The 27453-nt window shown below is 30.2% G+C and overlaps 3 protein-coding genes across 3 annotated transcripts in view; 2 read left to right on the forward strand and 1 right to left on the reverse strand.

Annotated features, from left to right (window-relative positions):
• The window catches only part of LOC130896695 (dnaJ homolog subfamily C member 13), a 48340-nt gene extending 25203 nt beyond the window's left edge, over nucleotides 1-23137 (reverse strand). Inside the window, exons 1-14 of the mRNA XM_057804957.1 lie at nucleotides 22771-23137; nucleotides 22453-22714; nucleotides 22207-22369; nucleotides 18346-18526; nucleotides 15224-15478; nucleotides 9728-9977; nucleotides 9171-9343; nucleotides 8841-9048; nucleotides 6940-7095; nucleotides 5086-5340; nucleotides 4273-4650; nucleotides 2156-2361; nucleotides 1939-2098; nucleotides 232-498 (exon numbers count right to left, since the gene is read on the reverse strand). Coding sequence (XP_057660940.1) covers nucleotides 232-498; nucleotides 1939-2098; nucleotides 2156-2361; nucleotides 4273-4650; nucleotides 5086-5340; nucleotides 6940-7095; nucleotides 8841-9048; nucleotides 9171-9343; nucleotides 9728-9977; nucleotides 15224-15478; nucleotides 18346-18526; nucleotides 22207-22369; nucleotides 22453-22714; nucleotides 22771-22841 — 2985 coding nt within the window. The 5' untranslated portion in view covers nucleotides 22842-23137. The remainder of the gene's footprint in view (nucleotides 1-231; nucleotides 499-1938; nucleotides 2099-2155; nucleotides 2362-4272; nucleotides 4651-5085; nucleotides 5341-6939; nucleotides 7096-8840; nucleotides 9049-9170; nucleotides 9344-9727; nucleotides 9978-15223; nucleotides 15479-18345; nucleotides 18527-22206; nucleotides 22370-22452; nucleotides 22715-22770) is intronic.
• LOC130896701 (zinc finger protein 830) overlaps nucleotides 1-27453 on the forward strand; it is a 286395-nt gene that overhangs the window by 132182 nt on the left and 126760 nt on the right. The gene's annotated exons all lie outside the window — the stretch shown is intronic.
• The window catches only part of LOC130896697 (zinc finger protein PLAG1-like), a 67230-nt gene continuing 66088 nt past the window's right edge, over nucleotides 26312-27453 (forward strand). The window contains exon 1 of the mRNA XM_057804959.1: nucleotides 26312-26365. The gene's annotated coding sequence lies outside the window, so the exon portion shown is untranslated. The remainder of the gene's footprint in view (nucleotides 26366-27453) is intronic.

Raw genomic sequence — 27453 nt, forward strand, 5'->3', positions numbered from 1 at the left:
AACCCATCGACATGTAGAAGGTCTTTTAATAGTGATTTAAAAATTAGGAAAAAAATGTTAGATTTAAAAAGCACATTGCTTGCTAGGAATAATAATAATAACTCTAAAATCGTATAATATATATGATATGAATGGTTTCCTCTATGAACCCAATTTACAGAGTACAGGAGTGAGTTTTAAAAAAAATTGAAGATCAAATTCAGGAAATTTCTCTAGTAAAAAGCAACTCACCTCACTAAATGATAATGGACCCTCTCTACCCTTATCACTGTTATAATACCACTCTTTTTCTTCGGCTATTTTCATATCAGGACTGGCTTCAATAACGTTAGTTTGTGTTGGTATCATAGCTCTTGATGTATGTAAGTGCGCTAACGCCATCAAATCTACTAAAATTTGGATCCCACCTACATCCAGAATATCCCGAACATTTCTGTGATGTAATATCAAATTTTCTATGAATATTATTAACCTATCTCTTTCCATTCGGTCAATACACTGAAATTTTCAGTTTTGTTAAAATATGAATTTTTGTAAAAATAATTTATTATATATCAATGAAACAGTCAATGCTAAAAAAAGGGGGGAAAATACGATTTTCCAGAATATTCTCCAACACAGAACAGCTCTATAATTTTAAGCAGAGCACAAATTAAAAGGAATAAAATAATAACCCTTCCAACAAAACAGCCTACTTAACCATAATTATTGAATATATCCATCTCCAAAACAAACCTGTTCCATGTAATCGCCACCAGCACGATTTTTTCTCTCCTAGAATACAAAATATGACAGAAGATTCATATCATTCCCGAGAAGGATCTTCACATGCTTTCGACCCGATGTCTTGGGAGTAGTTGATAGAGGTCAGTCGAATAGTAATATCATTTCATTATGGAAGGAAATTATCACAGGAGCCACCTCTCAATATTGTTGCCTATGTGCAACAATATAACTGGAGCTATGCCTCTTTTCCACTGGTTAAGGAACCCCTCAAACCCACTGCAAGTTCGGGACCTTTCAACGATTAAGTGGTTCCAAGTTGGGTCTTGTTGTCACCAAGTGCATCGTCCCTTTGTCCGTTATGCCCAGGTATATAGAGCAGCTCTACTGTCGTTTCGCCAGCCAGCTCATTGTGTACCTTGTAGCTTTCAGTTCTCATTCGGTGGTCATGCTTTAGAATGTCATTAATACCCCTGCATAGTCTAAGCGAATGTGCACATTAAGAGTATGGCCATCATCTAGCTCTGCATAACAGAAGCTTACTTTTGGAATCCATCCATGTAGTAATGGCAATCTAGCCTCGGTAAGTCCACTTCAACCTGTCAGGGAGATTCATGAAGCTTCCATCCGCCCTGAATTCCCGGTGGGCCAATGCTATCTTAACATTTTTATCCTGTGTGTATCATTTAGCTAGTAATACGTCTGCACACTGATGCTTCCGCCAGAGGTTCATCGCATAGGAAGGCATCTAGTGCAGCCGTTGGTGTTAAACTTATCGCTCTTGTTGCTACTTCAGTTTTTCTACTGCCTCCATAGTAATCCTATACTTCCACGCCAGAAGCTTAAATTAGTCTGTGATTAAGGATGACCTCGATTATTCACATCACGATAGAAAGACCGAGTCCCCAGTTACCTCTAATGGTACCTGAGGTGAAGTAGGATGTCCAGAAAGGATTCACGGGGGATAATCGAATGATCATCAGAGTAGCCCACGAAAATGCACCCAATTGCCTTTATTTTCTCCAGTACTGATCTTGATATACAATTAGATTTCATAGTTACTGGGAGTAGGGTGTCACTTCTGCTCTACCCAATGCCCTCTTAATAGTGATTTATACTACATTAGAAATATTGGAGCTAATTTAGTTTTAAAATACATACACACTATATACATATTTAAATAATTAGTTAATCTAATAACTGATCAATACAAACCCTCTCTAACATTCCAATGATATATTTAGTGTCACTAAATGGTCCTATATCTTCATAATATCTACCATAGACTATGGACATGGCTTGAAGACATAAACATTTCATTTCAATTTTATTAGTTAACAAAAACCTATGATACAAATCATTAAAAAACTCATACCTAAAAATAATTCAAATATTTCAATTGAACATGGCATGATAAACAATTTTTACTTACGTTCGACGTATGGGAGAATTTTCGTCATTTATTTCTAATAACAGTCTTAAGTAATAATCACCAATTTTAACTTCATCAGCAAGACAAGCATAATTAACTTCAAACTCACGATGATTCCAGGCTACTAGAGTTAGCCCAGCTAACTCCCTATCTGAAGCAAAATTACGCACTTCGGCTTCCAAGGCACTTCTCAATTCTTCTCTAGTCTTTAATGAAAAAATATCACAGTCTTTTGGGAAATTGATACAAAAATAAGACTGGAGGAATGTACTCGATGAAAGTAAAGTGTTACATCTTGGGGGAATAATTTCTCGATCATCATTTTTTGATATAGCATCCTTACATAAATAATGATGCAAATAACTTTATTGAAATGTACTCAGAAAACATTAAGGATGTGTTTTGGCGACTCCATAGCAGAGTAATTCAGAGTAGATTCCTATACACGTCTAGGTATCAACAAAGAGGTGGTCCAACATATCTCACACATATTTGATGGGATCAAAAATTGTGACCTAGGTAGCTATGGCAAAATATTAACCATAGTCAATACAATAAGTTTGACGTCTTTAAAGCATTTTTCAGACTTAACATAAGTAGATAAACTAGTAATAACTAACAATATCTGTACTTTTCGGCTTTTGTTTCATCAGAAAAAATTATTTCTGCAATCATGTCGTATATAAAACAGTAATATTGTGATTATGCATATATTCCACTTTGAGAATCCCGAAATTAAAGTTGCAGTGGTAATGTAAGCAGTTTTGTTTATAATGTAACCATAAATTTACGTGCATCCATATCAAATTAGATTTTCCAAATGGTAGGTATTCATCAAGTCTCCATATTATATCGGCTTTTTTACATTAGTGAAATGAATTTCAGCGGCCGCGGGTGTTATGGACTAGATTCAATTCTTGGTTTTTTTCTCGTTACATTAGCACATGGAAGCGTATAGGAAGAATATCATAGCACAATGTTGTTTTGTTGATGCAAGTAGAAGCTAATTTAGATTGCTTAAAAGAACTTTATTCGAAACATTTTTCAACATTTACTGACTACAATACCAATTATGGCACAATTTTATTCTGCCGAAAATTCCAAAATGGCGTTTGCATATTTTTTCTTCACATAATAATTTTGAAAGTATTTTGAGATAAATAATACAAAAATAAACATAAAATCACTATTATATGGTTGAATTTGTTTTATTAATTAAAATTTATTGTATCCATTTAAAGTAGACTTCCGTATCAACCGACATTTAATTTGAGTTACAAAGAGAACAGAACAGAATGGCAGAATAAGTAATTTTTGCCAATTCTTTTACTTCAACAACGTGAAGTTTACTTGAAGACATCCACTATACCATGAATTCATTGCATCCATCAAATACATATTTAATGTCGATTCGCCATAGGTTGCAACATTTTCTGCACTTTTACTAACGCATTATACTTATAATTCAAAATATCAAAGGTTCTTTGTATGACGACACCTAAATTCCCAATTTTTACCTTAGCTCTTGAACTCTACTAAATATACATCTTAAATCAATTTATATATTGCAGCTTATTAATTTGCAGGCTTTTTATCCATATAGGTCCTTTTTATGACTCCAACCAGTGACTATGATATTATGATTATCAATTCTTGTTTGGTTTCCTTTGTATTGTCTGTATTCTTTATCTAATCCCATTTAAATTTTACTACTATTTTTCTTAGGTATTTCATTTGCATTACATTTATTTTTATCTCAGCGTGCTCAATACTTTCCAAAAATTATGAAACAGTTATGTATCAATTTTTTTACAAAATCGGTTGAGTGCCAAAGCTTCAGTCTAATACACGTCTAGTGTGCAATCACTACTTGAAAGGGGGGCAGTTATCAGTAGTAGAATTATCCGTTAGTCAATGAAAAGATATATTGTTTTTGAATCACATATTTGCAAACAATTCTGATAATCCGTTCAAAAAAATCCTCTTTGTTATTGGATTGAAACTATAGAATAAAAATGAGTTATCACAGGGGAAAAATGGTGAAATAAGGCTATTTTTCCGTTGAAATTTTTCAGTAATAAAAAAAATATTTTTTTTGTGACAAAAATCATAATTACCTTATGATTCCATATAAGATTAGGAAGAGCATGATCTTTATTAAAATTGTAATAAAAGAGCAACCAATTAGATTCTGCTTTCTTCCTCTCTCGTCTCCTTCGTAATACTATAGGCCTCTCTTTCATTTTCTCCTCTCTTTTCAACTGGATACCTACTGTTGTTCCCCAATGTTGTAATGCTAGATTTGTGTAATGTTCAACCTTTTTTTCCATTAATTTGAGTTGTCTTTCAACGGCATGCCAGTTTGGATTTTTTTTGGTTTTATTGGCATGATCTTGAGCTAATTTCAAGTTATCTCTATTATTCAGCATTTCTTGTTCTATAGCTTCTTTGGGTATTTGATCTTTAGAATCCAAAAATGTTATTAGTCCCGTTGGCTGAAAAATTAAATTTGCATATTAATTATTAATACTAATAATATGATAATATGAAAGTTTAAATCTTTTCTGGTAATAAAAACAACTTCCTTCCATAACTATAATCTTCAGTAGACCTTAATAACATTTCCACTTTAGGGAAAGGGATTGTGGTCGACTCATATGTGATTGTGAATATTACCTATGAATGCCTGAATTTATTAATTAAATAAAGTAATCAAAGATAAAACTAGCTTTTAAGCTCACTGGTTGTATGGGTAGGAAATACAAATAATACTAAGAGATATAAAAAGTTGTAATTTATAATAAATTGAGAGAATAAATTTAATTGCTTTCTCTTTTAGTAAAACTTTTGAGCAATTATAACTCCAAGATAATTTTATTATCAAATTTATTTATCGGGTGATGTTTTTAATAAATTACTAAATATTATACCATTATCCTTTTTAGTAGTCCCATAGCTATTGGATTACCAGTAATCCAAAGACCTATTAAATGCCTAGATAATTGTCTATGTGTCAATAGTCGCCCATCAGTGCCTTGAGTATAAAGAGCTGCCAAAAGATGTCGAGGTAAGGCACCTTCGGCTAATGCCAAATTCTGCATTTTTTCGGCAACTTCAGATTCACCCTCTTCTATGATAGAACGCATTACTAATCCAGCCCCCTTAACTATTGCCATAGATGGATGCTGAAATAAATTAATTAGTACGAATAATAATAATAATTATATATATATATATATATATATATATATATATATATATATATATATATATATATATTCGATTTGAGCCTCCCAGATTGCCCGATTGCCCCCCCCCCAGTACATAAAAGAGCACAGCTACAATTTGCTGGAAATAATGGTATAGTAACAGATCAGTAATAATCAGGGTGATTCATTAATAAAGTCCAATCTATGAACTATAGATTCTAGACCTCAAAATATGATGATTCTGCTCAACATGCAAATATGGCTAGTCCCCGAGATACGGGGTGTTCAAAGTTTGAATTTAAATTTTGATTTTCGCAATAATTTTTTCATGTTTTCACAATTTCTTTTTGAAAATTGGTAATTTTACGTTTTTTGGCATGAAGAATCATAATTGGCACTCTAATTAAACATTGCTAATAGAGGGCGCTAGTTATACTTGTTTGTGTTAATTAAATGAAAGTGTACTTTTTTGGGCTATACTTACAACTAAAATGATAAAAAAATATTAAAAAGCGTTGAATTCTACAAAAAAAGTTACTCTTCTTTGATTTGTGTAACTCAATCGGTTATCGAGTTATTTGCTTCTAAAAAGTTCAATAAATTTTAATTTTTTCATAAAAAAATTTTATTATTCCTTAAACATGTAACAATACCAAATTTGTAAACAAAAATAAAAACTTCAAAGCAAATGCTCAAAATGTCCACAATTTACTTCAATACACTTTATGATCCGCTTTCGTAAAGATGGGACAATGGACGTTGTTTGCGAATATTGTGGCGCATTTAGGTTTTCTGGAGAAACGCCAGGAATATGGTGTTTTAATGGGCGAGTGAAATTGACATTATTAATTCCGCAATATGAGCCATTGCATTCATTTCTTTGTGACGGAGCACCCATCTTGCAAACAATGAAAAATAAAATGGTTGTTTCTATGTGAGATTCAAGGTACTTATTTATTTGGATGTGCATGGCTTACCAGCACACTATTTAAGACTAGAGGTTGGCTCTGTAGTAATCATGCTTCGAATCATAAACCAACCAAAGCTGTGCAACATAAGACATTTTGTGTTGAATAAAATGATGAACAATGTGATTAACGCGACGATACTCAAATGAAAATTCGAAGGTGAGAAAGTTTTCATTCCGACCACCAATTGGTTTAAAAGACTTAATGTTCAATTCGTCTTGAATTTGCCATGACCATTAATAAATCACAAGGCCAATATTTAAAAGTTTGTGCTCGGAATCTAGAAAATCAATGTTCTCTTCATGGTCAATTATATACAGCATGTTTAAGGGTCAGAAGATCATCTGCGTTATTTGTTCTTGTGCCTGATAATAAAAAAATAAATATCATCTATCACGTGCTTCATTCACTGAACAATGCAACCTGTGCACCAAAATACCTAGCCAAAAAAGAATCATTAAACTTCTTGATTTTTTTAGTTTATATTTATTATTCTAATAAAAAAATGAATATAATGAAATCAAAAATCTGCGCAGTTATTGCTTCTAAAGCGGAACAAAGTTTGCTAGGTTAGCTAATAAATAATAAACGCATTTTTTTCACATACTTGGAATAAACGAAATAACATCCGACCTCTATCTGATACCATTTCTAAAAGTGTGTCAAAATGTTTTCCATCTGTGGTTTCACTATAAGGAACGCACAAAGCAAACGTTAAAAAATCCAACATTGCCGATACTATCAAAGCACCAGTACCTACTGCCTAAAATATAACATGAAATTATTTAATAAAAAATTATACTTCAATCATATATACGAGGATATATTGATATCTAATTAGCCTAGACCAGTTCCATGCATAAACAAAATATTACGTTACCATAGAAACGAACAATAACTTATTAGAAGTGTCATGACGAAGTTTGACGTCAAAAAAGTAAACCAGAGTTACGCAATAAATTAAAAGAAAAAATATGTCCACCGAAATTGTGAAAATCGATAAATTGGTGTATCGGGCCATCATCAAGTACCTGTATTTAAAAGGGTAATGATGACCGATCGGGAAAGCCAGTTTCTGTGTGAGTCCCCGAAAATATCGATACAGTTCATGACATGATATCTGAAGCACTGAATATTTCATACGAACGCGTTCATCATATAGTTCACGTCAATTTGGACATGAGAAAAATTGCTGGAAAATGTATCCCCAAATGTTTGATGTTGACCAAAAGCGTGCAAGGGTAGAAACATAGCGTTCGATCTGTGCTCGATTTGAAAACGATGTAGACTTCTTAAACCGAATTGTTACTATAGATGAGACATTTCTACGATCCAGAATAATCATGATTGATTTTTTGGATAAGGGTACAACAATAACTGGAGATTACTATTCGACATTACTGACCACTCTATGGGGGAAAATTAAAGAGAAAAGACGCGAAAAGGTGTTTTGTTTTTGCAGGACAACGCCCCTGCACCTAAATCTCATGTTACCAAGCAAAAAATTCGTGATGTAGGGTTTGAATTACTAGAACACCCCCCTTATTCATGTGACTCCGTCCGATTATCATCTCTTTCCTCAACTGAAAAAAAGTTTAAAAAGTCGTAAATTTTCTTCCAAAGAGGAGGTAATGAAAGATTTTGAGGTCTGGTTTGTAGAACAAGTAGATACATTTTTTTAAAAGGTCAAGAGACGTTGCAGAATATGTTGAGTAATAAAATATTTTGACATTGAAATTTTGTTTGGTTTTATAGTAGGCTAAGAATTTGTCAATATATATTTTATTTTTCAATTCAATTTCAAATATTTAGGAATTTATCGCATTTCGTGTGTTAACCATTCACAAAATGTAGCTCATTGAGGAAAATCTGTAGGTAAAAGAACTTGAACCCGTTGGATGTGAAAAGGATATAACTGTTATTCTTTTAAAACACATAGATGAATGGTTGATAGATTTTGGGAATAAAATTTAAGAATAAAAAATGTTTCCAAATAAAACAAGGATTTCAATTTATAATTATAATTTTCATAACTTCATCTGGAGTAAAAGATTTGATATGAAATAAAGTAAGGGTTGCTAAGTTCACCCCCATATAATGTAAATGTAACTGGAATATTTAAAAAATACCAGTAGTTAGTCCTTTGCTCGAATTTCCAGAATTCCAAGTTTCAAGGTTAGAAAAAAAAAATGAAAACTCAATGCTAGTCACCACCTTTTAAGGATGATATCTCGGCAAGGCTGAGGAAATTTTTTTATAGGAAAGATCCATCTCAATTTCATCACCTCCTGATTTTGTCGTATGAATTTAGAAACATCCTCTATAACATTTATATTGATTGAAATACTAGTTGAGTGTTACTTAATGATGAGATCATTTGAACTGATGACAGAAGATAAACTTAAATAAACTGTGGTATAAAATAATAAGAAAAATTGACATAATACACTAGCATTGGTAAGAAATTAATTCAAATTTCCGCGGTAAGATATTTACTTATATACTTACAATATGTTCTGTCCACATATTCAAAAGACTTTCCAAAAATGGTTTTGTCTGTAACAATGATGACTTATTTAATTGTTCTTGTCTGAGATCATAATCATCGTGCATAGGATGCATTAGTGCACAAATTACATCTATTGCTGCTTGTGTTACAGCATAATCATTTCTTTTTAATGCCGTTATCACTTTATGGCCAATAGCTTCTCTAAAACTAGAACAATTACAAATTAATTAGTTTTGTTTCTGTGCCAACAGCAAATGGGGGGACTTCTATCTCTCATAAATTACTTAGAAATTAGGATTATCAATCTCTATAACTTAGTATTTACTTACCCAGGTAATTTGGTAAATGATGCATATCCCACTTTGCTAGCGACTAATCGTCTTAAAGCTTGGAATTGAGCTTCCAATTCTGCTACACTTATTGTTTTTTGATCGCCTTCTTTTGATACCAAAGACTGCAATACTCCTGTGATAAGTTTTTCTTTATTTTCCGAAAAGATTCCCTACAAACAGTAGACAGTTGACAATATTTTTATAGGTAAATACTAAAACAATCATCCAGAGTTCTCAATGATGAACAATTAGTTTGGAAGATATTTGGAAACATAAAGTGTTTAAGTCACCCCTCTCAAATGCTATATATTTTCATGCAGTAAAAAAATGAGTATAAGGAAGTATTCCTTATTTTAAATAGACAATTAGGTCTTGAAATGTATTGCACAGGTCTAGGGGGAGGCAAACTTTAAGGAAATACTTAACTTACAAAATGAAATTTAAGTGAGTTACAATTAAAAAAAAATTATAATTATGGTTCTGATTCATACAGTTATGAATCTTTTTTTGGGAATAAGATTCCCTTCAGTTACAAATATAAAATAATAACTTACTTCTTGTGTGATGCTATATAGAAGTCCACTATAGGGTATATTGGTGTTAAATCGTTTCAAGCACTGAGAGAACGGTTTAGTAGGTGGTGGATTCATGAGCAATTTAAGATGTAAACTTTCGGAATCCTCATCTACAGGTATACTGAATGGACTTAATCTTAAACCTCTGTCTGTGGCAACCATTGTTACATGGACATCTTTATTACCAGCAGCTCTAACTCCATCCAACAGAGAAGCTAATAAAGAATCCCTATAATTATATATATTTTTGTATTAACAGATAATAACAGTAAAAAGGGTTTCAATTAACAAAATTTTCTGTGAACCTTTCAACGAAAGAACGTTAGGTTTCTTTTACTAGTTTAATTTTTGATATTTTTTGCTTCCATGCAAAACATGTGCATTTCCTAAAATCCAGGAAATTGTTTATTTCAAAATATTTTTCTGTAAGTAAGTGATTCTAAACTTTCAAAAGAACCTAATATTTGCCAAAATTAAAATCTCACAACCGAAGTTGTATGGAGTTAAGGAAGTAGTAAGATTCCACATGTCACAATCGCCTATTTCTGAAGCATTGAGACGACTTGGAGAGTTCGATTTAATGCCCAGATTGCCTCCCAGTACATAAAAGAGCACAGTTACAATTTGCTGGAAATAATGGTATGGTAATAGATCAGTAATATACAGGGTGATTCATTAAGAATGTCCAATCTCTGAACTGTAGATTCTAGACCTCAAAATATGATGATTCTGCTCAACATGCCTTATGCAAATATTGCTAGTTTCCGAGATACGGGGTGTTCAAAGTTTAAATTTAAATTTTGTTTTTCGCAATAATTTTTTATGTTTTCACAATATCTCTTCAACATTGCTAATAGAGGGCGCTAGTTACACTTGTTTGTGTTAAGTAAATGGAAGTAAACTTTTTTGGGCTAAACTTACAACTAAAATAATAAAAAAATATTAAAAAGCGTTAAATTCTACAAAAAAAGTTACTCTTCTTTGATTTGTGTAACTCAATCGGTTATCGAGTTATTTGCTTCTAAAAAGTTCAATAAATTTTAATTTTTTAATAAAAAAATTTTATTATTCCTTAAATATGTGACAACAAATTTGTAAACAAAAATAAAAAACTTCAAAGCAAATGCTCAAAATGCCCACCATTTACTTCAATACACTTTATGATCCGCTTTCGTAAAGATCTCTTAAAATCAAATAATCCTTGTCTATTATTTTTAATTACATCCGCGGCTTCTTCTATTTTCCGTCGTAATTGTGGAAGAGAAGTAATTTTTTATTTGTAAGCTTATGCTTTCATTTGCAACCAAACTGAAAAATCCAAAGGATTTAAAACAGGGCCTCTTGGTGGCCAAGCAAACTCACTTCCACGACCAATTCATCGATGCGGAAACTGTTCGTTTAAGTATTGACGAACTTGTAAAGAATAATGTGGTGGTGCTCCGTCATGCAAAAACCACAAATTTTGTCTTGTGTAAATGCTTTTGAAGAAAATCTAAATAAAGAGGTCCATTTAAATCGGTTAGCAGGTCAAAAGGACTTATTAAATACCCACATATTACACCACACCAAATGTTAACCATAAACTCGTGCTGAAAATGTGTTTCCCTCATAGCATGTGGATTTTCAGAATCCCACAAATGATTATTTTTATAATTAAATATTCCTCGTCTGGTAAATGTTGCTTCATCAGTAAAAAGAATTGTATCCTGAAAATCTGGGTCAACATTTTGTTTATCTTGCAAAAAATTGGCAATTTGTAGACGCTTAGGTAAATCTTGAAGTAATAAATTCTGAACAGGAGTGTAATGATATGGATGCAATTTTTCTCTCTTCAGTATTCTAAAAATAGATGATTGGCTTATTCCTGTTTGCAGACTTAATCGGCGAGTACTGATATTTGAATTCTCCATAACACAAATTAAAATTTCATCTTCTTCATCGACAGTCATTTTTTTTTGTAGCACCATGCTCAGTTTTAGAGCGTAAAGACCCCGTTTCACCTAAGGGGTTGTAAAGATTTCGGTACAGTTTGTAATTGGGTTGCCTTCGATTTGGGTATAATTGTGAATATCTTCGAGCCGCAGCTGGACCACTATATGTAATTTGACTGAGCAAACACACAAATCATATCGCGCATCTCATTATTGGAAAAATCGTTATGTCTAGGCATTATTTGATAAATAACTATTACACTGGAGATTCTTTACTTACCATCGAAAGATACAATAAGGAAAAGTCCTTCATTGAGGATGTAGATGTACTCAACGGTTATGAAAAAATAATTGTAAATAGGTTAATCGATCGTCATAGGTTTAAGAAATCTCTATGTGAAACCACTTTTTTCCAAACCCAAAATAAAAAACAAGAAAAATTTACTCTGATACCTTTCAATCTTCTTTATACAAGAGGGTTGGAAGGAATATTTATCAGAGTGGGTTTCAAATTGGTTTATAAATTGTTGGGCAATCCTATGTGAAATAAGCTGTGGTGATTGTGACGGAAAGTATATTGGGCAGACTAAGAAATCCGTTATTGTCCGATTTAAAGAGCACCTAGCTCAATCACAATCATGTCATAAATATTAATAATGTGAAATTGTTAAAAAATTAATCCAATAATAAATTTTTGGATGCATTTGAGAGCATTGAAATTGCTAGATGTAAGAGTAGCTTAAATAGGGACAAAGGGCCAATTCTTTACAGCCCACTCTATAGTTTAGTAGTCAAAGAATGAACATGAATATTCACGCCAAGGAGTTTTTTCCTGCTGGAATTAATTTTCGCAGGAGAACGTTTATTGGTGGAAAAATTTAGTATAAAACAGGTAAGTCAAGTTATTAGATTTTAGTTTACCTTCAGTCTCTGAAGACGATAACTTGGTTATCGAAACGCGCGTCAGACAGTGTGATTGTGAATGTTGGTGTAGTGGCGTAAACAGTATATTCAGAATAGTATGGCAAGCTAACAGCCTTAATCCAATAAAGCCTTTTTATGAGGAAATAGATAGATTTATTATGGTACAAATAACATGATATATCTCTTAGATTTTTCATTATTTTGGAGAAAATGAAATCAAAAATAAGATATAAATCTTGCTCAAACTAAAGAATATATTAATTTTAATTCATTCATTGCAATTTTTTTATGATAAAAAATGAGATTTTGGCCTGATTACTTCACAAAATACTATAAGATGGTTCACATTAACTGGAATGTCATTGAAATAGTTCAGTAGCATTGAATAATTTTCATCTTGGTCTTTGTTTGCTTCGCCCTCAAGATAAAAATACAGTTTGGTAGAATTAGTTTTCAAATCTGGTAATGAAAGCACATTTACCCTCAAATGCCTCATATAGAAAACCTCCTGTACAGCTATGTGCAGCAAGGGTAAGTTTTACATATAGTCCAAGGCCAGTGCGACCTTGTTGTCATCATTGTTTTTTATTGCGTCATCCATAACTTTGTAAAAATTGTTTGTTCGCCTTGAGCGTACCATTTTCAAGGCAGCTACATTTCTTTTAGCATTGTCTTTCAGTTTAGCCGATAGTCTTTTGCAAGTTGAACACCCACATACTTGTGGTCTTCCAAAACAATAAAGTATTTGTTGTCGAAACTTTACTTTATTCTTCAGATCAAGGTTATCCAGAATAAACATTGCATGCATTTTTGCGACATCAAGCCTAGCGTCAAGATATTTTTTAGGTTTTCCCCCATAATGGGTTTCCTTGACATCAAATTTTTGAATGTGAAGGACGGAACATTTATTTATTCTTTTGATTATATTTTCAGAAACTCCAAACACTTTCAAGATAACATCTCCACAAATTTGAGTCAGAGCACCATTCACTATTAAGTTATACTTGTATGAAGAGGATTTTTTGTTTGGAAGTTATTTGGTTTTTCTTGCTTATTATTTACATTAGGCCTGCGATTTTTGCGTTTACGTTTCACAGGCCTAATCTCCACTAAAGCTTGAATGTAGGTGACTTGGGTGTTTTCCATAGTTTTCGTTTTATTTCATCAGTATATTTCTAATACTATTTCAAATTGCACTCACAGTTCATACGATTAGCGGGGCTTTACCGTGAACCTATTTTCCTTTGTACAAGACTTACTAAAATCCTTTGAAGCTAGTATTCCGAATAATGTTCCGTTTGTATTTTTCTTCGTGCACACGCTTTGGTTTAGGTTCATTATCTGAACTATCCGAAATGGCTAAGTACTATATAATGTAATAGTAAACAACAAAATGACACCTAATTTTCATCGAGAGCTCACGAAAGCTAACCACTAGTGTTAGATAACCTTTGAATCAACTGTTACTGTCACTGTACTATGAACCTTCGAATCCACAAATGTGAGTAAAATTTACCGCATAAAGAACCTAAGCGACGGAGCTTAGGTGCTTTCTGAAATAAATAAATAAATAAAATATATCCAATGCTGTCAAATAGTATTGTTGATATAGAACATAGGTTATTTCTGCACTAAAAGATGTATTTACCTTTAAATTGTACAGTACCACCAAAAACATATTATTTTGTGGCTTAGGTGGTTTCTGAAATAAACGACTCATATATTTATATCTTCTTAGGTTAATAAAATTTTATTTAAATATATAATAGATTCTAAATGTGCTAATCGAATTTGACCACTGAAATGCTTGGGTAGAAACGATCTTATCATATGACTATAGTTTATAAAAGTTGGAATATTTTTTCTATCATTTGTTAAGAGTTGTAGATCTATTTAAGTCATGTCAATAAACACTTTGTTCTAAGTAACCCCAAATATATTTCTGATATTGGAGGTAACTAGATCACTACATGTGAAGAAATAATTGTTTTGTTGGAATAAAATCTTCTCAAATTTAACCAGAAGTGATAAAACTGTTTGATATATCTCCTTAAATATCCCTCAATCCAGGATGGATCTTTGATTAACTCTACTCCTTTCTTAAGAAACCAACCTTTTATGGTGGACCCAAATACCCTGTTAAGCTGATTATAATATGATAGGTACATAGCCGCACGCCATCTACCGGCGACAGTCATAATTTAATGGAAAGTATAAAAAATGGTAGGTGGATCCATCTATTATTAGGTAATCGTTGTTATAGATATTACTAAAAGAAGGTAGCTGCAACTAGGTAGAAGTTTCTACATTCTTCCAGAGTTATCTCAATAATATTGAAGATACACGGCGAACAATACAAGCAATACGAATGATGAAGAAGTGATATCTAGTTAAGTGATAGTTACTAAAGTGTTATTAGTGTTTTGTTGTAATAAGTATTTTGATTTTGTGGTAATAAAGTGAGGAACGTTATAGTCATTTAACGTGACGTGCTATTAAAATCAGCACTAATAAATTGTAATCAAGCGGGTTAAAGAATTTCAAAAGAATGTATTTCAAACGTCAAGAATAATTTTTTTATGGAAAATCGATTAAAAATTATTAACAATTAGAAGCTTACCGATCTGTAGTTGTGTATGTTCTAGAGTGTCCATTTAAATATTCGATAGTGAATAACTGTGGGTTATTATTATCTCGTACGAGTGCAAAAATATTATTCAACGGTTGCAAAGTACAAATACTGTAAGTTTGTGGATCTCTTTCCAGAATACAATATTCTGAAAGGCACAATGTTCGTCGAACTGGATCAGTGTGTCTAGATTTTTGTATCTTATACACTGAAAACTCCGAGACAGTTGTCACATATTCATCATCACTAAAATAAATAAGCATTATACAGAATTACCGAAAACATTCCAATGTTACATACAATGCAATATGTATACAAGATATTGACAGAAGATTTTTCAATGATAAAGTTACTGTAAAATGAGAATAAAGTTTGGTTCCAACATAATCTCAATTTAATTCTATACACTTAGTTTGGCGACTTTTCAAATTTTTAAAACCTTCCAAAAAATAAGTTTCCATAAGCTCCCAAATACACGTTTATACATCTTATTTTATCATATAAACGTGTCAGCAACATAATTTTCCCTTTTCCAAAATAATTTATGAAGATTACACCTCTGAAATCCCAAACTTTATTGGATGAAAAAACTTACTGTTTTCTTCTGATATTGATGGAAAGTATCCAAACAATTAAATGAAATTTCTAATGAATCTACCAGATTCATATAAAGTTTTGACAGAAAACATCAAAAAGATGCCGAAAACTAACAAAATATTCACCACAACGAAAGTGTTGTCTACCTCTGCAACCTCTGAATATTTAATAATTGTATATAGTGTAGGTGTCTTATATAAAAATATTATTTGATAATGACAACCCTTATGCATGAATTGATACTCGATCATACAGGATACGAGGGCGATTTAACAGAAGAATAACTTTTCAAAGGTTAATAACATTTTCGCTGCAGTTACTTTCCACCATATTTGTTACCTTGGAAAACAATTAAAGAAATCGATGAAAAATTATGTAAATATTATCTCGAAAGTATTTTATAACTAACAATTTATTTATATATTTATAACAAAAATTAATTAAAATTACTGCAAAAACCCGTTATGTACAAAATCTATTTACTCCGAAAAATTTGTGACTGAATTCAAAACTTTCTATTTGGGATTTGAAATATGGTTATATTTTTATTATTGTTCATATCAATATGAATAGAATAACATTATAATATAAATACAAAAATAGCAAAAACAAAGAAAAAATGGACTTGACGTTTTTAACAGAATAAAGTCAGTAAAATTGCAAAAAAATATTTATTCATTTGTAGCCTAAACATTGTATAACAAAAGTAACGCGTTATTAGTACCCTAAGATCAAATAAAAACGTCCTCAAAGTAGGCCGGGCATGAAGTAGTAGAAGTCAACAATTTTGTCAAACTTTGTGAATGGAGTTAATAAACAATGTCAATCTATCATGTGTTTGTACTATCTCCAAGCATACCATGAGAACATTTTTTTCATGATTATGATACTATAATACTAATCACTTCCATTTTCGCTCTTAATTGCAGGAACACTATCTACTGCGGTTTTTGACGTTGGTAAGGATCACTTTTTCCATCTACTTCGCTTTATTCAGGTATTTGCTACTGTAATGTCACCAGGGTTGTCTTTGTTTATTCCCATTTCATGTTCCTTTTCACTCTCTTCTTTACTATCTTCGTCAGACTGTTCCTCGACTGCAAAATCAGGATCTCCAATCGAACAATCTGATCCAAAATCCTCCCACTATCACGTAGGTCCTCATTATCATTGTTATCTTTAACAAGCATATAAGCAAGATTCTCATCTAGTCAATGATATTATCAAAGGCTGAAACTTCAGATAAGGGAATACAATACCACGATGTCATCAAAACAAACCAGGAATGTTTTCCAAGAGAACTCTCTCAAGACGTTTTCCAAACTCTTTCAAATATCGCGGGCGCGTTACAAAGCCCGAATGGCATGCCTAGATGCCCGAACATTCTAAAATTTTCTCTGGTGCTGATAAATAAGCGAATCGGACAAGTCGGGTAATGTCTACTTTGTACTCTTGAAGAGTTTCGTCACGTTTCTGCCTTCGGTTCTTCAGCTGCGATTGATAGAGGTGTTCTAGATGTTAGTGTCCACGTCGCATGTCCAACCTCTTTTTCAGCTGTTCAAAGTCGTCAGTTTCTTCAAAAGGTATCGTCTGGAGTACATCTAAGGCGTCTCCTGTAATGTAATGTTTTTGTTATTTATTTATACTATTACTATCGGTGGGGTGAATTTATAAACACTGTCTCTTACTTATTTAATGTATTTAAACACTTTACACCACACTTAACTAACTTATATAATAATAAACTTATCACAAATTCTCAACCAACATATTATATAAATTATTTAGATTCTTCAGTCACTTTTCTATTTAGTTCCGTTCATTATGACTATTTATTATAAACTAACTAATTATGCTAAACATGCTCGGTTTATACAGCAGAAACGACATTTCTAGAATTCTAAAAAATAAAAAAACAAAAACAAGTAAATAACAAGACCTTATTAGAAATTAGTTGAAAAAAACAATGTGAATAAACCACCAGCTATGATAAAAACAAACCTCAGACGAATTCCGTGGATTATCAAAAGTATATCAAATGTTTCCATTATTCAATTATAACGGTTTCGTATCGGGAACGGGTTCGTAACAATACTGATAAACCAATGAATTTCATCTGAGAAACATTTTTACAGAGTAAAGGCGGAATCTTTATTGATTATCCAGAAAAAAGTCAAACGATAATGCTAATTTGCTGACATTTTTTTATGCCGAACTTAAAAAAACAACCACATTTGTTAAAGAAAATAGTTTTGTCCCATAAAAACACTACATCTCCCCATTAGTCCACTATGGTGCAGATAAACTAACAGCCACATTTCAATTTATAATATAGCTTTGGACATCAAACTTGCTGTACTAAGTTTGTATAGTTAAGGAGGTTATGATTGAAAATAAAATATTTTCTCACTGTAAAGTAACTTTTTCATTGAAAAGTTCCTCTTCTGTTAAACCATCTTCATAATATAGGTATTCACTACTGTATTTACTAAATATTGTTATTTTTTTATACCTACCTATATTTTCCAAATCTTTGCACTTGAAAGTCTTCCAATGTTATTGGAGTACTTAGAACCTTAATATTAATTCCTAAGTTTGATGTTGCTGACTCCAATATTTTAGATTTAATATCTTCATAATCTGGTGATTGGAATAAATGTAATCGACCAAACCCTCCACATACTATCACAAATCCACCTTTAAATAAAAAATGTTAATGTTAATTATTAAATAATTAACAGTATTTTATGGAAAAAACAAGTTGGAGTATAGTTTGCAAATGCACGAACCTCAATATCTTCATTTCGTTAAATTTAAAAGTGTGTGTTAAAAATGTTTATAATTGGAATCTGTTGTGTACTAAACAAAAATTAGAGGGTAATTTACTTGAGCGAAACATTTAAAATATTTTGTCAACTCATCTTTTAGGATCGGGTTATTAATGCTAATCTAACATATTGTATGTGATATAAGTTTACAAAAAGCTTTGAATTTTTTATTGGATATTCGACTTAACATTAGACTTCATTCGACTGCTGCTCAAAACAGGAATTGTAAACTTGTTCAATAAAAATTTTTGCAAGGCGACAATGGAGCAAAAACAGAACTAACAGATTATTGCAATTAGCTCAAAATATTTTCTAAACGAGTTGAAACAGATTTCAACCAAATTTTGTATGACTAATTAGCAAGGTGGACAAAAGATATTATTAATCTCCACATTTAAATATAATTATTTTGGTGATTGAGCCAAAAGCCGTAGATTTTGTTTTAATAAAATAACACCATAAAATGCGTTACTGTAGTAAAATTTCACCAGAGTTCATATAATAAATACAAATAATATAAGGGTGTAATATTTACTCCCATATCTCTTTTATTCACTTGATACAAAGGCGGTTTGGCAGAAGTGACATTTCAGATGGCACTTTTGCTACTGTGTATTAGTTTCCACCATTTTTCTGATGTCATCTATCAAAATTTTGCATAAATCTGACTAATAAATAAGCTTCAATACTTATATAAAGAAAACTATTTTCGGTGTTGAGTAAATAAGACGAAAAAAAATTTTAAGGATTAAACATCATTTTTTTTGTGAAAAAAAAAACAATTGGAGAAACCAAAAAAAAAATGTGACGAAAATATTCTGTATCCGTCCCATAAAATGCTTTTTAAGTGGTTCTTAGCTTTTGAAAGAGGCAAAATGAACATGAACAATAACTACTCCAGAAATGATTGATAAAATATGTGCTCTTGCACTTGTTAGGATTATGGAATATTTTGCTGGCTTCTTCTGAAACAATTTCTATTATAAGCAAGAGGTTATAGAAACAAACGAAGAACTGAAAAATTATTTTTGTATAGTTTAAAAAAATTTTAACTGAACTGAACTAAGTGTGTAGAGTGAAACAGAGATTAATCAGAATAGTAAAATATTTTTTCAGTAAATTTTTTCTGTTAAACTGCCATGTAATATCTTCTGTTAAGATAAACTGCCATGTAATGAAATATAAAAAATTTTGTGAACTAAATTATAATAACTAAATATTAAATAGCTTGTAAATGATTAGTTAATAGAAAAGATTACATTAAATAGTATTACAGAATCTTATTAAAATTAAAATCAAATATATGTGATCTACTATATAAATGGATAAGATATTATTTCCAATTTTTCAGGTCAACTAGTATAATTTCAACATTGGAAACGATACTAAAGAGATTTCAATTTCTAAAAACTACTGCAAACAACTTAATATAAAGAAAATGAAATATGAATTAACTACCTGCGGGATTCTATTAACAATAAGTAAACAACAAAAATAGTATTTTCTTAGTGCTCTACAAACATTCACAAGCATTATAAGTATTTGAGTAAATAATATGTCAGAATTGTCTTTCATCCATTGTTTGCCATTAAAACAAAAAATGTTCAAAAAATATATAAACCACATGACACCGATAAGTTACCGATATGAGCTGATTTACTAAATTGATAAACCAGATTTAACTAAAAAATATCCACTTCAAAAAGAAGTAATATTCATGACAGATTATATGGAGAACCTACTTTTGTGTCAAGACAAATCTGAGGCACAGTTTGGGACTCAATATGAAATATGTGAAGGTAAGATTTAATCAATTTGTTTATAGCTAAACATTCAATTTAGAAAGCAAAATCAATATGATTATCCAATTATGACATTAAATGAATGAAAAGAAAATTAAATAATAGTATTGAAAAATGTTGGGAAAAGTTTAAATCAAATATTACTATTATGTCATCTGTAAGTGGAATATCGAAACTATCAAATACAAAAATTTACTTAATTTCCACTAACTAATCAACTATATTGAGGATTGTTCATTCTATCCATATATATTCATCAGAAATAAGAAGCCTTTGAAAATTCAAGTCAATAGATTAATCATACAAAATCATATATTGATTACAAATTTTCAATTAAGACAATGTGAGTGAAATAATATAAAATTTACAGTTACAAAAAAATACAATACATAAGATTAAAAACAAATTTTATGAAAGTGTAATATTTGAAAAATTTTAATCAACAGCATTCACACCACCAGTGAATAATTTATAAGTATATGTTGTGTAACTTGATCCATAATTAAAGGATGGAAAATTGTTTTGACTAGTACTATTTTGACACATAAAACCTCAAGATAATACACAATTGTTATGATTTTGATTACTAAGCAATAAATGGTATTTTATAACAGCTTGGTTGGATATAATAATAAAAACATAATTGAAATATTGAAAAAAAGGAAGTTCTGTTAGCTCAATTATTTTTTATAAGAATATATTAACAAGTCCATCCCTTTATTTATATAAAATCAATGTTTATGAATGAAAAAGATTATCAGTGGAAACATGATAATTATTAGAAATATGCAAAAAAATCATGTCAATTTGTAACTTTCACTGAAATATTACCCAACAGTGCATGATGGGATATTTCTATTTTATAGACCTACAAAATAGTCTGGGATAGCATAGATCTATATTCTAGAAATGGCTAACTAAGCCAACTACAGCTTCTAAACAAATGTCATTTACAGTGAGACAATTGGAAAGCTATTTAGAAGTAGACAATGTTAGACTTATTACAATAAGGTAATTGGAAATATATTTGAAGGAATGCAATAGTTGTTTTCCAATAACACAATTTAAGCACCTAATTGAACAAATGGATCTATAATGCTTCAAACCCACATTCCAAATTGTCATTTGTAAAATCTGTGCATCAAACACAGTTGAGTTTTCTCCTTGTCACTCAAACACCAGATAAATGTTTGGGCTCCATGAGCTTCAAAATTGTGTTTTACACACAAACTGTAGAATTGATGCATTTATATCAAATTCATTCCAATTTATTTAAATTTACATTTGTGTCTGCTTAGAACAAAATGTTCCCACATTGGATTAAGAGACAAATTGGGAATTTGTATTATTTTTAATAAAGAAGACCATAAAATGGCCAAAGAAGGTATATATACTAAAAAGTATAGTTTCAAAGAAGTGCTTCTATAGTATTCCTATTTTATATTGTATTAATCAAGTATGTTATATTTCGGGTACAGTAACAAATAAACAACTAATTTTTGGGTTGATTTCAAATTTGACACTGCACAAAATTTACTGCAGTTTGTTCCAATTGATTCTTGTATGCATATTCAAATTATTAGTAGTGTAAAAATAACATAAAATTTCAATTCAATTGATATATTCTTTCCTACCCATGCTAAGCCATAGCACTCTGCTAGTTTTATTAAAAATGCATTACTTCAGTGAAAATCTAAGAAAGGATTACTGTGAGTTCTTTATAACATTTTTCAAAACTTTTGTTTACCTGGATAATCAGAAACTGTACATATTCCTTCAAAATCCTTAAAGTTGTAACAGGCAAGAACAGTATTGCTAGTAGGATCTAGCTGATCCAATGAACATGCAGTCACTTCAAGTATAACAGGAAGTCTTATATCTGACCAATGATGTTTGTAAGCATGGTACCTCTAAAACAATATCTCTAATAACCAACAATGCTGTACACTAATTCAGGAAAATTCAGTAAACAATTTATATAAGTTCGACATACCATTACATCTTTGGGTTTCTCGGAAAAATGGTGCCTAAACTTAAGGGCTTCTGTTAATATATGTGTTCTGAGATCAGATGAAAATGTCATTTTATCAGTTTTACGTTCCTTTTTCATTGTTATTTGGAATTCATTGTGATTACCTCCTCTTAGTGGAGTGATAGAAATAAAATCACTGTAAGGCCATCTATTTGTTATTTCCAAATTATTAGGGTTGTATGTAGTAATACCTTGGGTACCAACAGAAAATATTCTCCTGTATCTGTAAATGAAGTTTTTTTATTGTATAGAGTAATAAGTGAATGGATCTGCACTTACTTTCCTTTCCAAGTTGTATGTTTAGTACAGAAGAAACATGCAACATCTTGATTATCCTTTACAGGCATCATGTTGCTACTTTCTTAATGCAATATAAGTAAATATTCCACAATGTTGGCATAAAGTGTTCATCTAAACAAAATATTCTAGATAGAAAATCACTTGGAAGCTATAGCAATAAAAAGTAAAAAACCGTATTAATTCATGAAGAAAACACAATTTTTATCAATCACAAAAACATTTTGGGGGTGTCAGCTGTTGATCACTCAAATGTCAAAAACACATTTTGACACATGAAGTCCTAAATAACGAGATTTAATTTAACGAGCATATACTAAACCAAATAGAATTTAAGTCAACCTCAACATTTACAAATATCTTATAACTATGGAGTGTTAGAAGTATGGTGTACCCTCTTCTTTAGCTCCGACAAACTACTCAAACTTGCTTCGAAAAAAATTGGATAAATGATTTTCGAAATAATGTTGGCGTCGGACGTAAAGTCCTGCAAACTTAAATCGCTACACTGATAAAAACAAATGTATTCTTATTAAATTATCAAGTAATATATTGTTAGGAACAACTATTAAATGCCAAGTTTATTCACCAATTCTGGTTAATTTTTATACTTTAAAATTGGATATTTCATGTCTTTATGCGTACTTATTATATTGCAGTAAAAACTTTTCTGTTGAGCCACCTAAAAGTTTTGTGACTTTATACGTGTTTATTACAAAATAAAATTGTATAATTTGATTTATCAAACTTTTCACTTCATAATGATAATTTATCTTGATCTCAGGTCTCTTTTGATAGAAAATCAGTTATTGGAAAGCTTAAAAGGTGTATTAAAAAGTACATTTTAGTGTTTGATTTCCACACTCCCAGAACAATAACATCCATAAACTTGTCGGCAAAAACTACGTTCTAATTTTTATTGAAACATCTTAATCTCGTAGGTTAATATTTTATTTAAATATTATTTTATTTTATTTTCTTAAGGTTCCGCTCGTTACTAGAAGCATTATCAAAATAATTTGTACTAAAATTAGTTTAAACTAAACTAAACCATGGTTTGAAACCATGAAAAATGGAGGAAACAAATTGAAATTTATATTAATTTTTCTTGTAATTTTTATTATGAGAAAAATATGTATAATTAAAAATGATTATTAATTCTAATAGAGTTCCTTTATTAAGTTTTCAAGTTTCACTTAATCACTCCATTTGTAAAGCTGTTACACAAATATTTAGAACATTACTAAAAAGTGATAATATAATTTTGTGATAATGCCATATCATTAAAAATTTAATTGATTTTAAAGAATCTTTAATATAACCCATAAGATTTAGAAAAATTTTTGTTAAGCAAATAGTAAGAGGTTCATTTGGAATGTTTGTTGATGCGACAATTGGTCTAGGTGATAATCTAGGTTTATGAATTTTTGGAAAACAATAGAACTTAACAGAAATACTGTTATAGTATGTTAAATTTTCTTTAGTTTCTTTGTCAATTTGTTTAAAACTTTTTTAATAATTCATGAGAATTATTAATAGTTTTTCACGAGTAAGTTTTTTATATGATGTATTATTGTCAATTAGTTCTTTGGATAAATCTTAATATTACTGTTACTCCATTATAACTGCGATATTAGCTTTATCAGATGCTATTACTATTAAATTTAAATTTTATTTAAGATCTTTTCAATTTCATATAACAGTTCTCTAAATACAGAAAATTGTTTAGGTTAATAAATATGGTTAGCTAAAATGATAGTTGTTTTAGCTATAACGATATTTCTTTCTTGTTTATTTTGTATAAAAGAGGATACGTAATTAATATTGGCTAACATAGTTTTAACTGAAATATCGTTAGTAATTATAGATTCAATAATAATAAAGATAAGGCCTAGTGATAGAAACTGTAAAATATCCTTAAGTACCTCTCTATTTAAATCTTTTATATTTATAACACTGTCTTGATGTTTGAGAACTTAATTTTTATTAATAAGATTATCAAAGTTATTCCTTGCTCATTTTTGATGTGAGGGAAAATTTATTATAAATAACTTGCTGCCTGCTAGAAATATTTTCAAAAATAAACTCATTAGTGGTATAAATTATTTGGTTTTTAAATTCTGAAAGATCATTTTGGTTTGATTATTGTTTTTTGATTACAAATAATTTCATTATTCAAAAGATTATGTACCTGAGATATTATATATAAAATAACTTGTTGGTCTCTCATTGCTGACATATGAGTATTTTTTCGACATTTTAAGAAGTATCTTTAAGTTGGATTTTGGATCATGATTTCAAATTTTTAACAGCTAATTAACTACAAGTTCTTAAGAAAGTTTGAGAGTATCTGAACGAAGTCTTTACCAACCAGTTTATGAACGTTTTAGTTGTGGCATTCAAACATCAAAGCGTGCTCTTTATATATACTCCGAGTTACTTATGACGTATTCATCTTCGGGGACGGAAAATTATTATTGAGTTTGTTGTATTTTGTCGAAATTGAAATCGGTACAATTGAAGGTCTAAGAGATATGCATAGTTTGCTTTAAAATTTTTCATAAAATAACCCATGTTTATCATTTAGTTTATGGTTAATAACCAAAAGGTATTAGACTACATCATATATATATTCAGATTATTACTCATGTTTCCTCTACACAATCATATTTAATTTTTTGTTCTTGTAACCCCCTAAAACCAGAACCTGATATGACGTTAGTAAATAGAACATCTCAGAGCTTGTATAACATTTGAATGCTTTATTTCGTATAATTTGACCAATCATCATCTGATGAAATGATCATTGAAATTTTTACATTTTTATGAACACTGGAAGCCTTACTATTTGTATAATAGGATTTTAGCATTTTTTTGATAATACATGTTTCCTTAACTTTAAATGACATTCCAAACTTGTTTATTTAAATCATATATGAGCATGAAATGTCTAGAATTTAAAAATATTAGTATTATAAAACGTTTCATTTTCATAAAGCCTCAATTATTTACCATCAAAAAATAGATATTTAAGGTTAACCTAAAATATCAACCTCACGACGTCACGTTATTAAGTATGTTACGAAAAATAGACTTAAATCAGAAATCTTCAAATAAACTGAAAGAAATGTATACTACCAGTCATTATGTTACAAAACATTACAATTATAACAGAAACAAGATTTATAGATTTGTTATAGATATGAATATTATTTCTGATCTAAACACATTCTGTTCCAATTTTTAAATTGAGTCTTAAGTTATGAACGGGGTCTTTTTCAGTCATTACAATCGTTTGCGAAAAACCAAACAAAAGTAATTTTGATTTCAATTTGCCTTCGATCGATGGATAGCATCAATAGTATCCTTGCAGTAGGACTAGTAGACATTTTCATAAATGAATGGAATTCCAACCTTGATAACTTCTTTTGTATCCCATCTCTCTCTTTCTTTCAAGAATGAGTATCTGTTCAATTTTTTCTCGTTAAAAATGTCAGATGAAAGGACCTTGAAATTATGAAATTGTCAAATCCATTATGGTGTCTTGACAGTGACGTTTATATTTACATAATTTTTTGTAAGTTTCTCATTTTAAGTGAAAAATAGTGGTTAGGGAATTTCATATTATAATTAGAATTAACAATAAAGTTTTTCAATAATATCAACAACATTCCCACGGATAAAGTGTTAGTTTTACTCTTACATTCTACAGAGATTGAAGATGGATCTGGTTGTTTAATTTTTTTGTTTAAACTAATATAAACATTATAATCCACAAATAGTCAACCCTATATCTGTAGAGTGTTTAGGAACGCTTGGTGTAAACAAAACAAGGATTGTAAGTATTCAAATGTATAATTTAAAAATTTAAAGAGCTCCATTGCTTTTGCCATCATGATTGTAGAAAGTGTACATTCCTTTTTAGATCCGTTTTTACGACCTAAATTCCATTGGTTTCAGATAATCATTAAATAATTTTTCTTTAGAGCATCTAACTTTAACAACAAATTCTTCAATACTTGAATAATTTATTTTTCTGTATAAACCATATTGCTACTCCCAAGTCTACTTATATATTATCAGATGTTTTCATTACTTTTTATATGTGAAGAAGTACCTAAAATGTTTTATAAATATCTGTTCTAGTACAAGAATAATCAGAGAAATATATATTGGTATTCATATTAGTTAATTTTTTTCATTATTAGAGGTCACTATTAATATAGAAAGTAATTGGTAATAACAAAGAAATGTCAGGTATAACATTCAATTATTGCAATAAGCCAACTGAACAAACATTTTTAATCGTACGTTCATAATTTAAAATAATACATTTAATATAATGCTTTTGTTACTTCAGTTATTAGAATTTTATTTATTAATCTGTTAATACATATTAAGTCCTATTTTTAATTATTACTCTGCCATTATTTTCTGAAAAATAGTACATTAGTTGAAATCTTAATTTTTTTTGAATGAATCTTTCTAATAAATTTATTCACCTCCATTTTTTGAAATTTGCCCCTCATAAAATTAATTTTGTCACTAGAAATAATGGTTCAAGTGATAAAGTCCTTTTATCGAAGAAAAATAGTAAACTAAAAAAATGATCAGTGCGTGAATATTCTGAGCTATTAAAGAATTGCAGTTGAAAAGTGGAAAAAG

The sequence above is a fragment of the Diorhabda carinulata genome, chromosome 7 (assembly GCF_026250575.1).
Source record: "Diorhabda carinulata isolate Delta chromosome 7, icDioCari1.1, whole genome shotgun sequence".
In the NCBI taxonomy this organism is placed as follows: Eukaryota; Metazoa; Arthropoda; class Insecta; order Coleoptera; family Chrysomelidae; genus Diorhabda; species Diorhabda carinulata.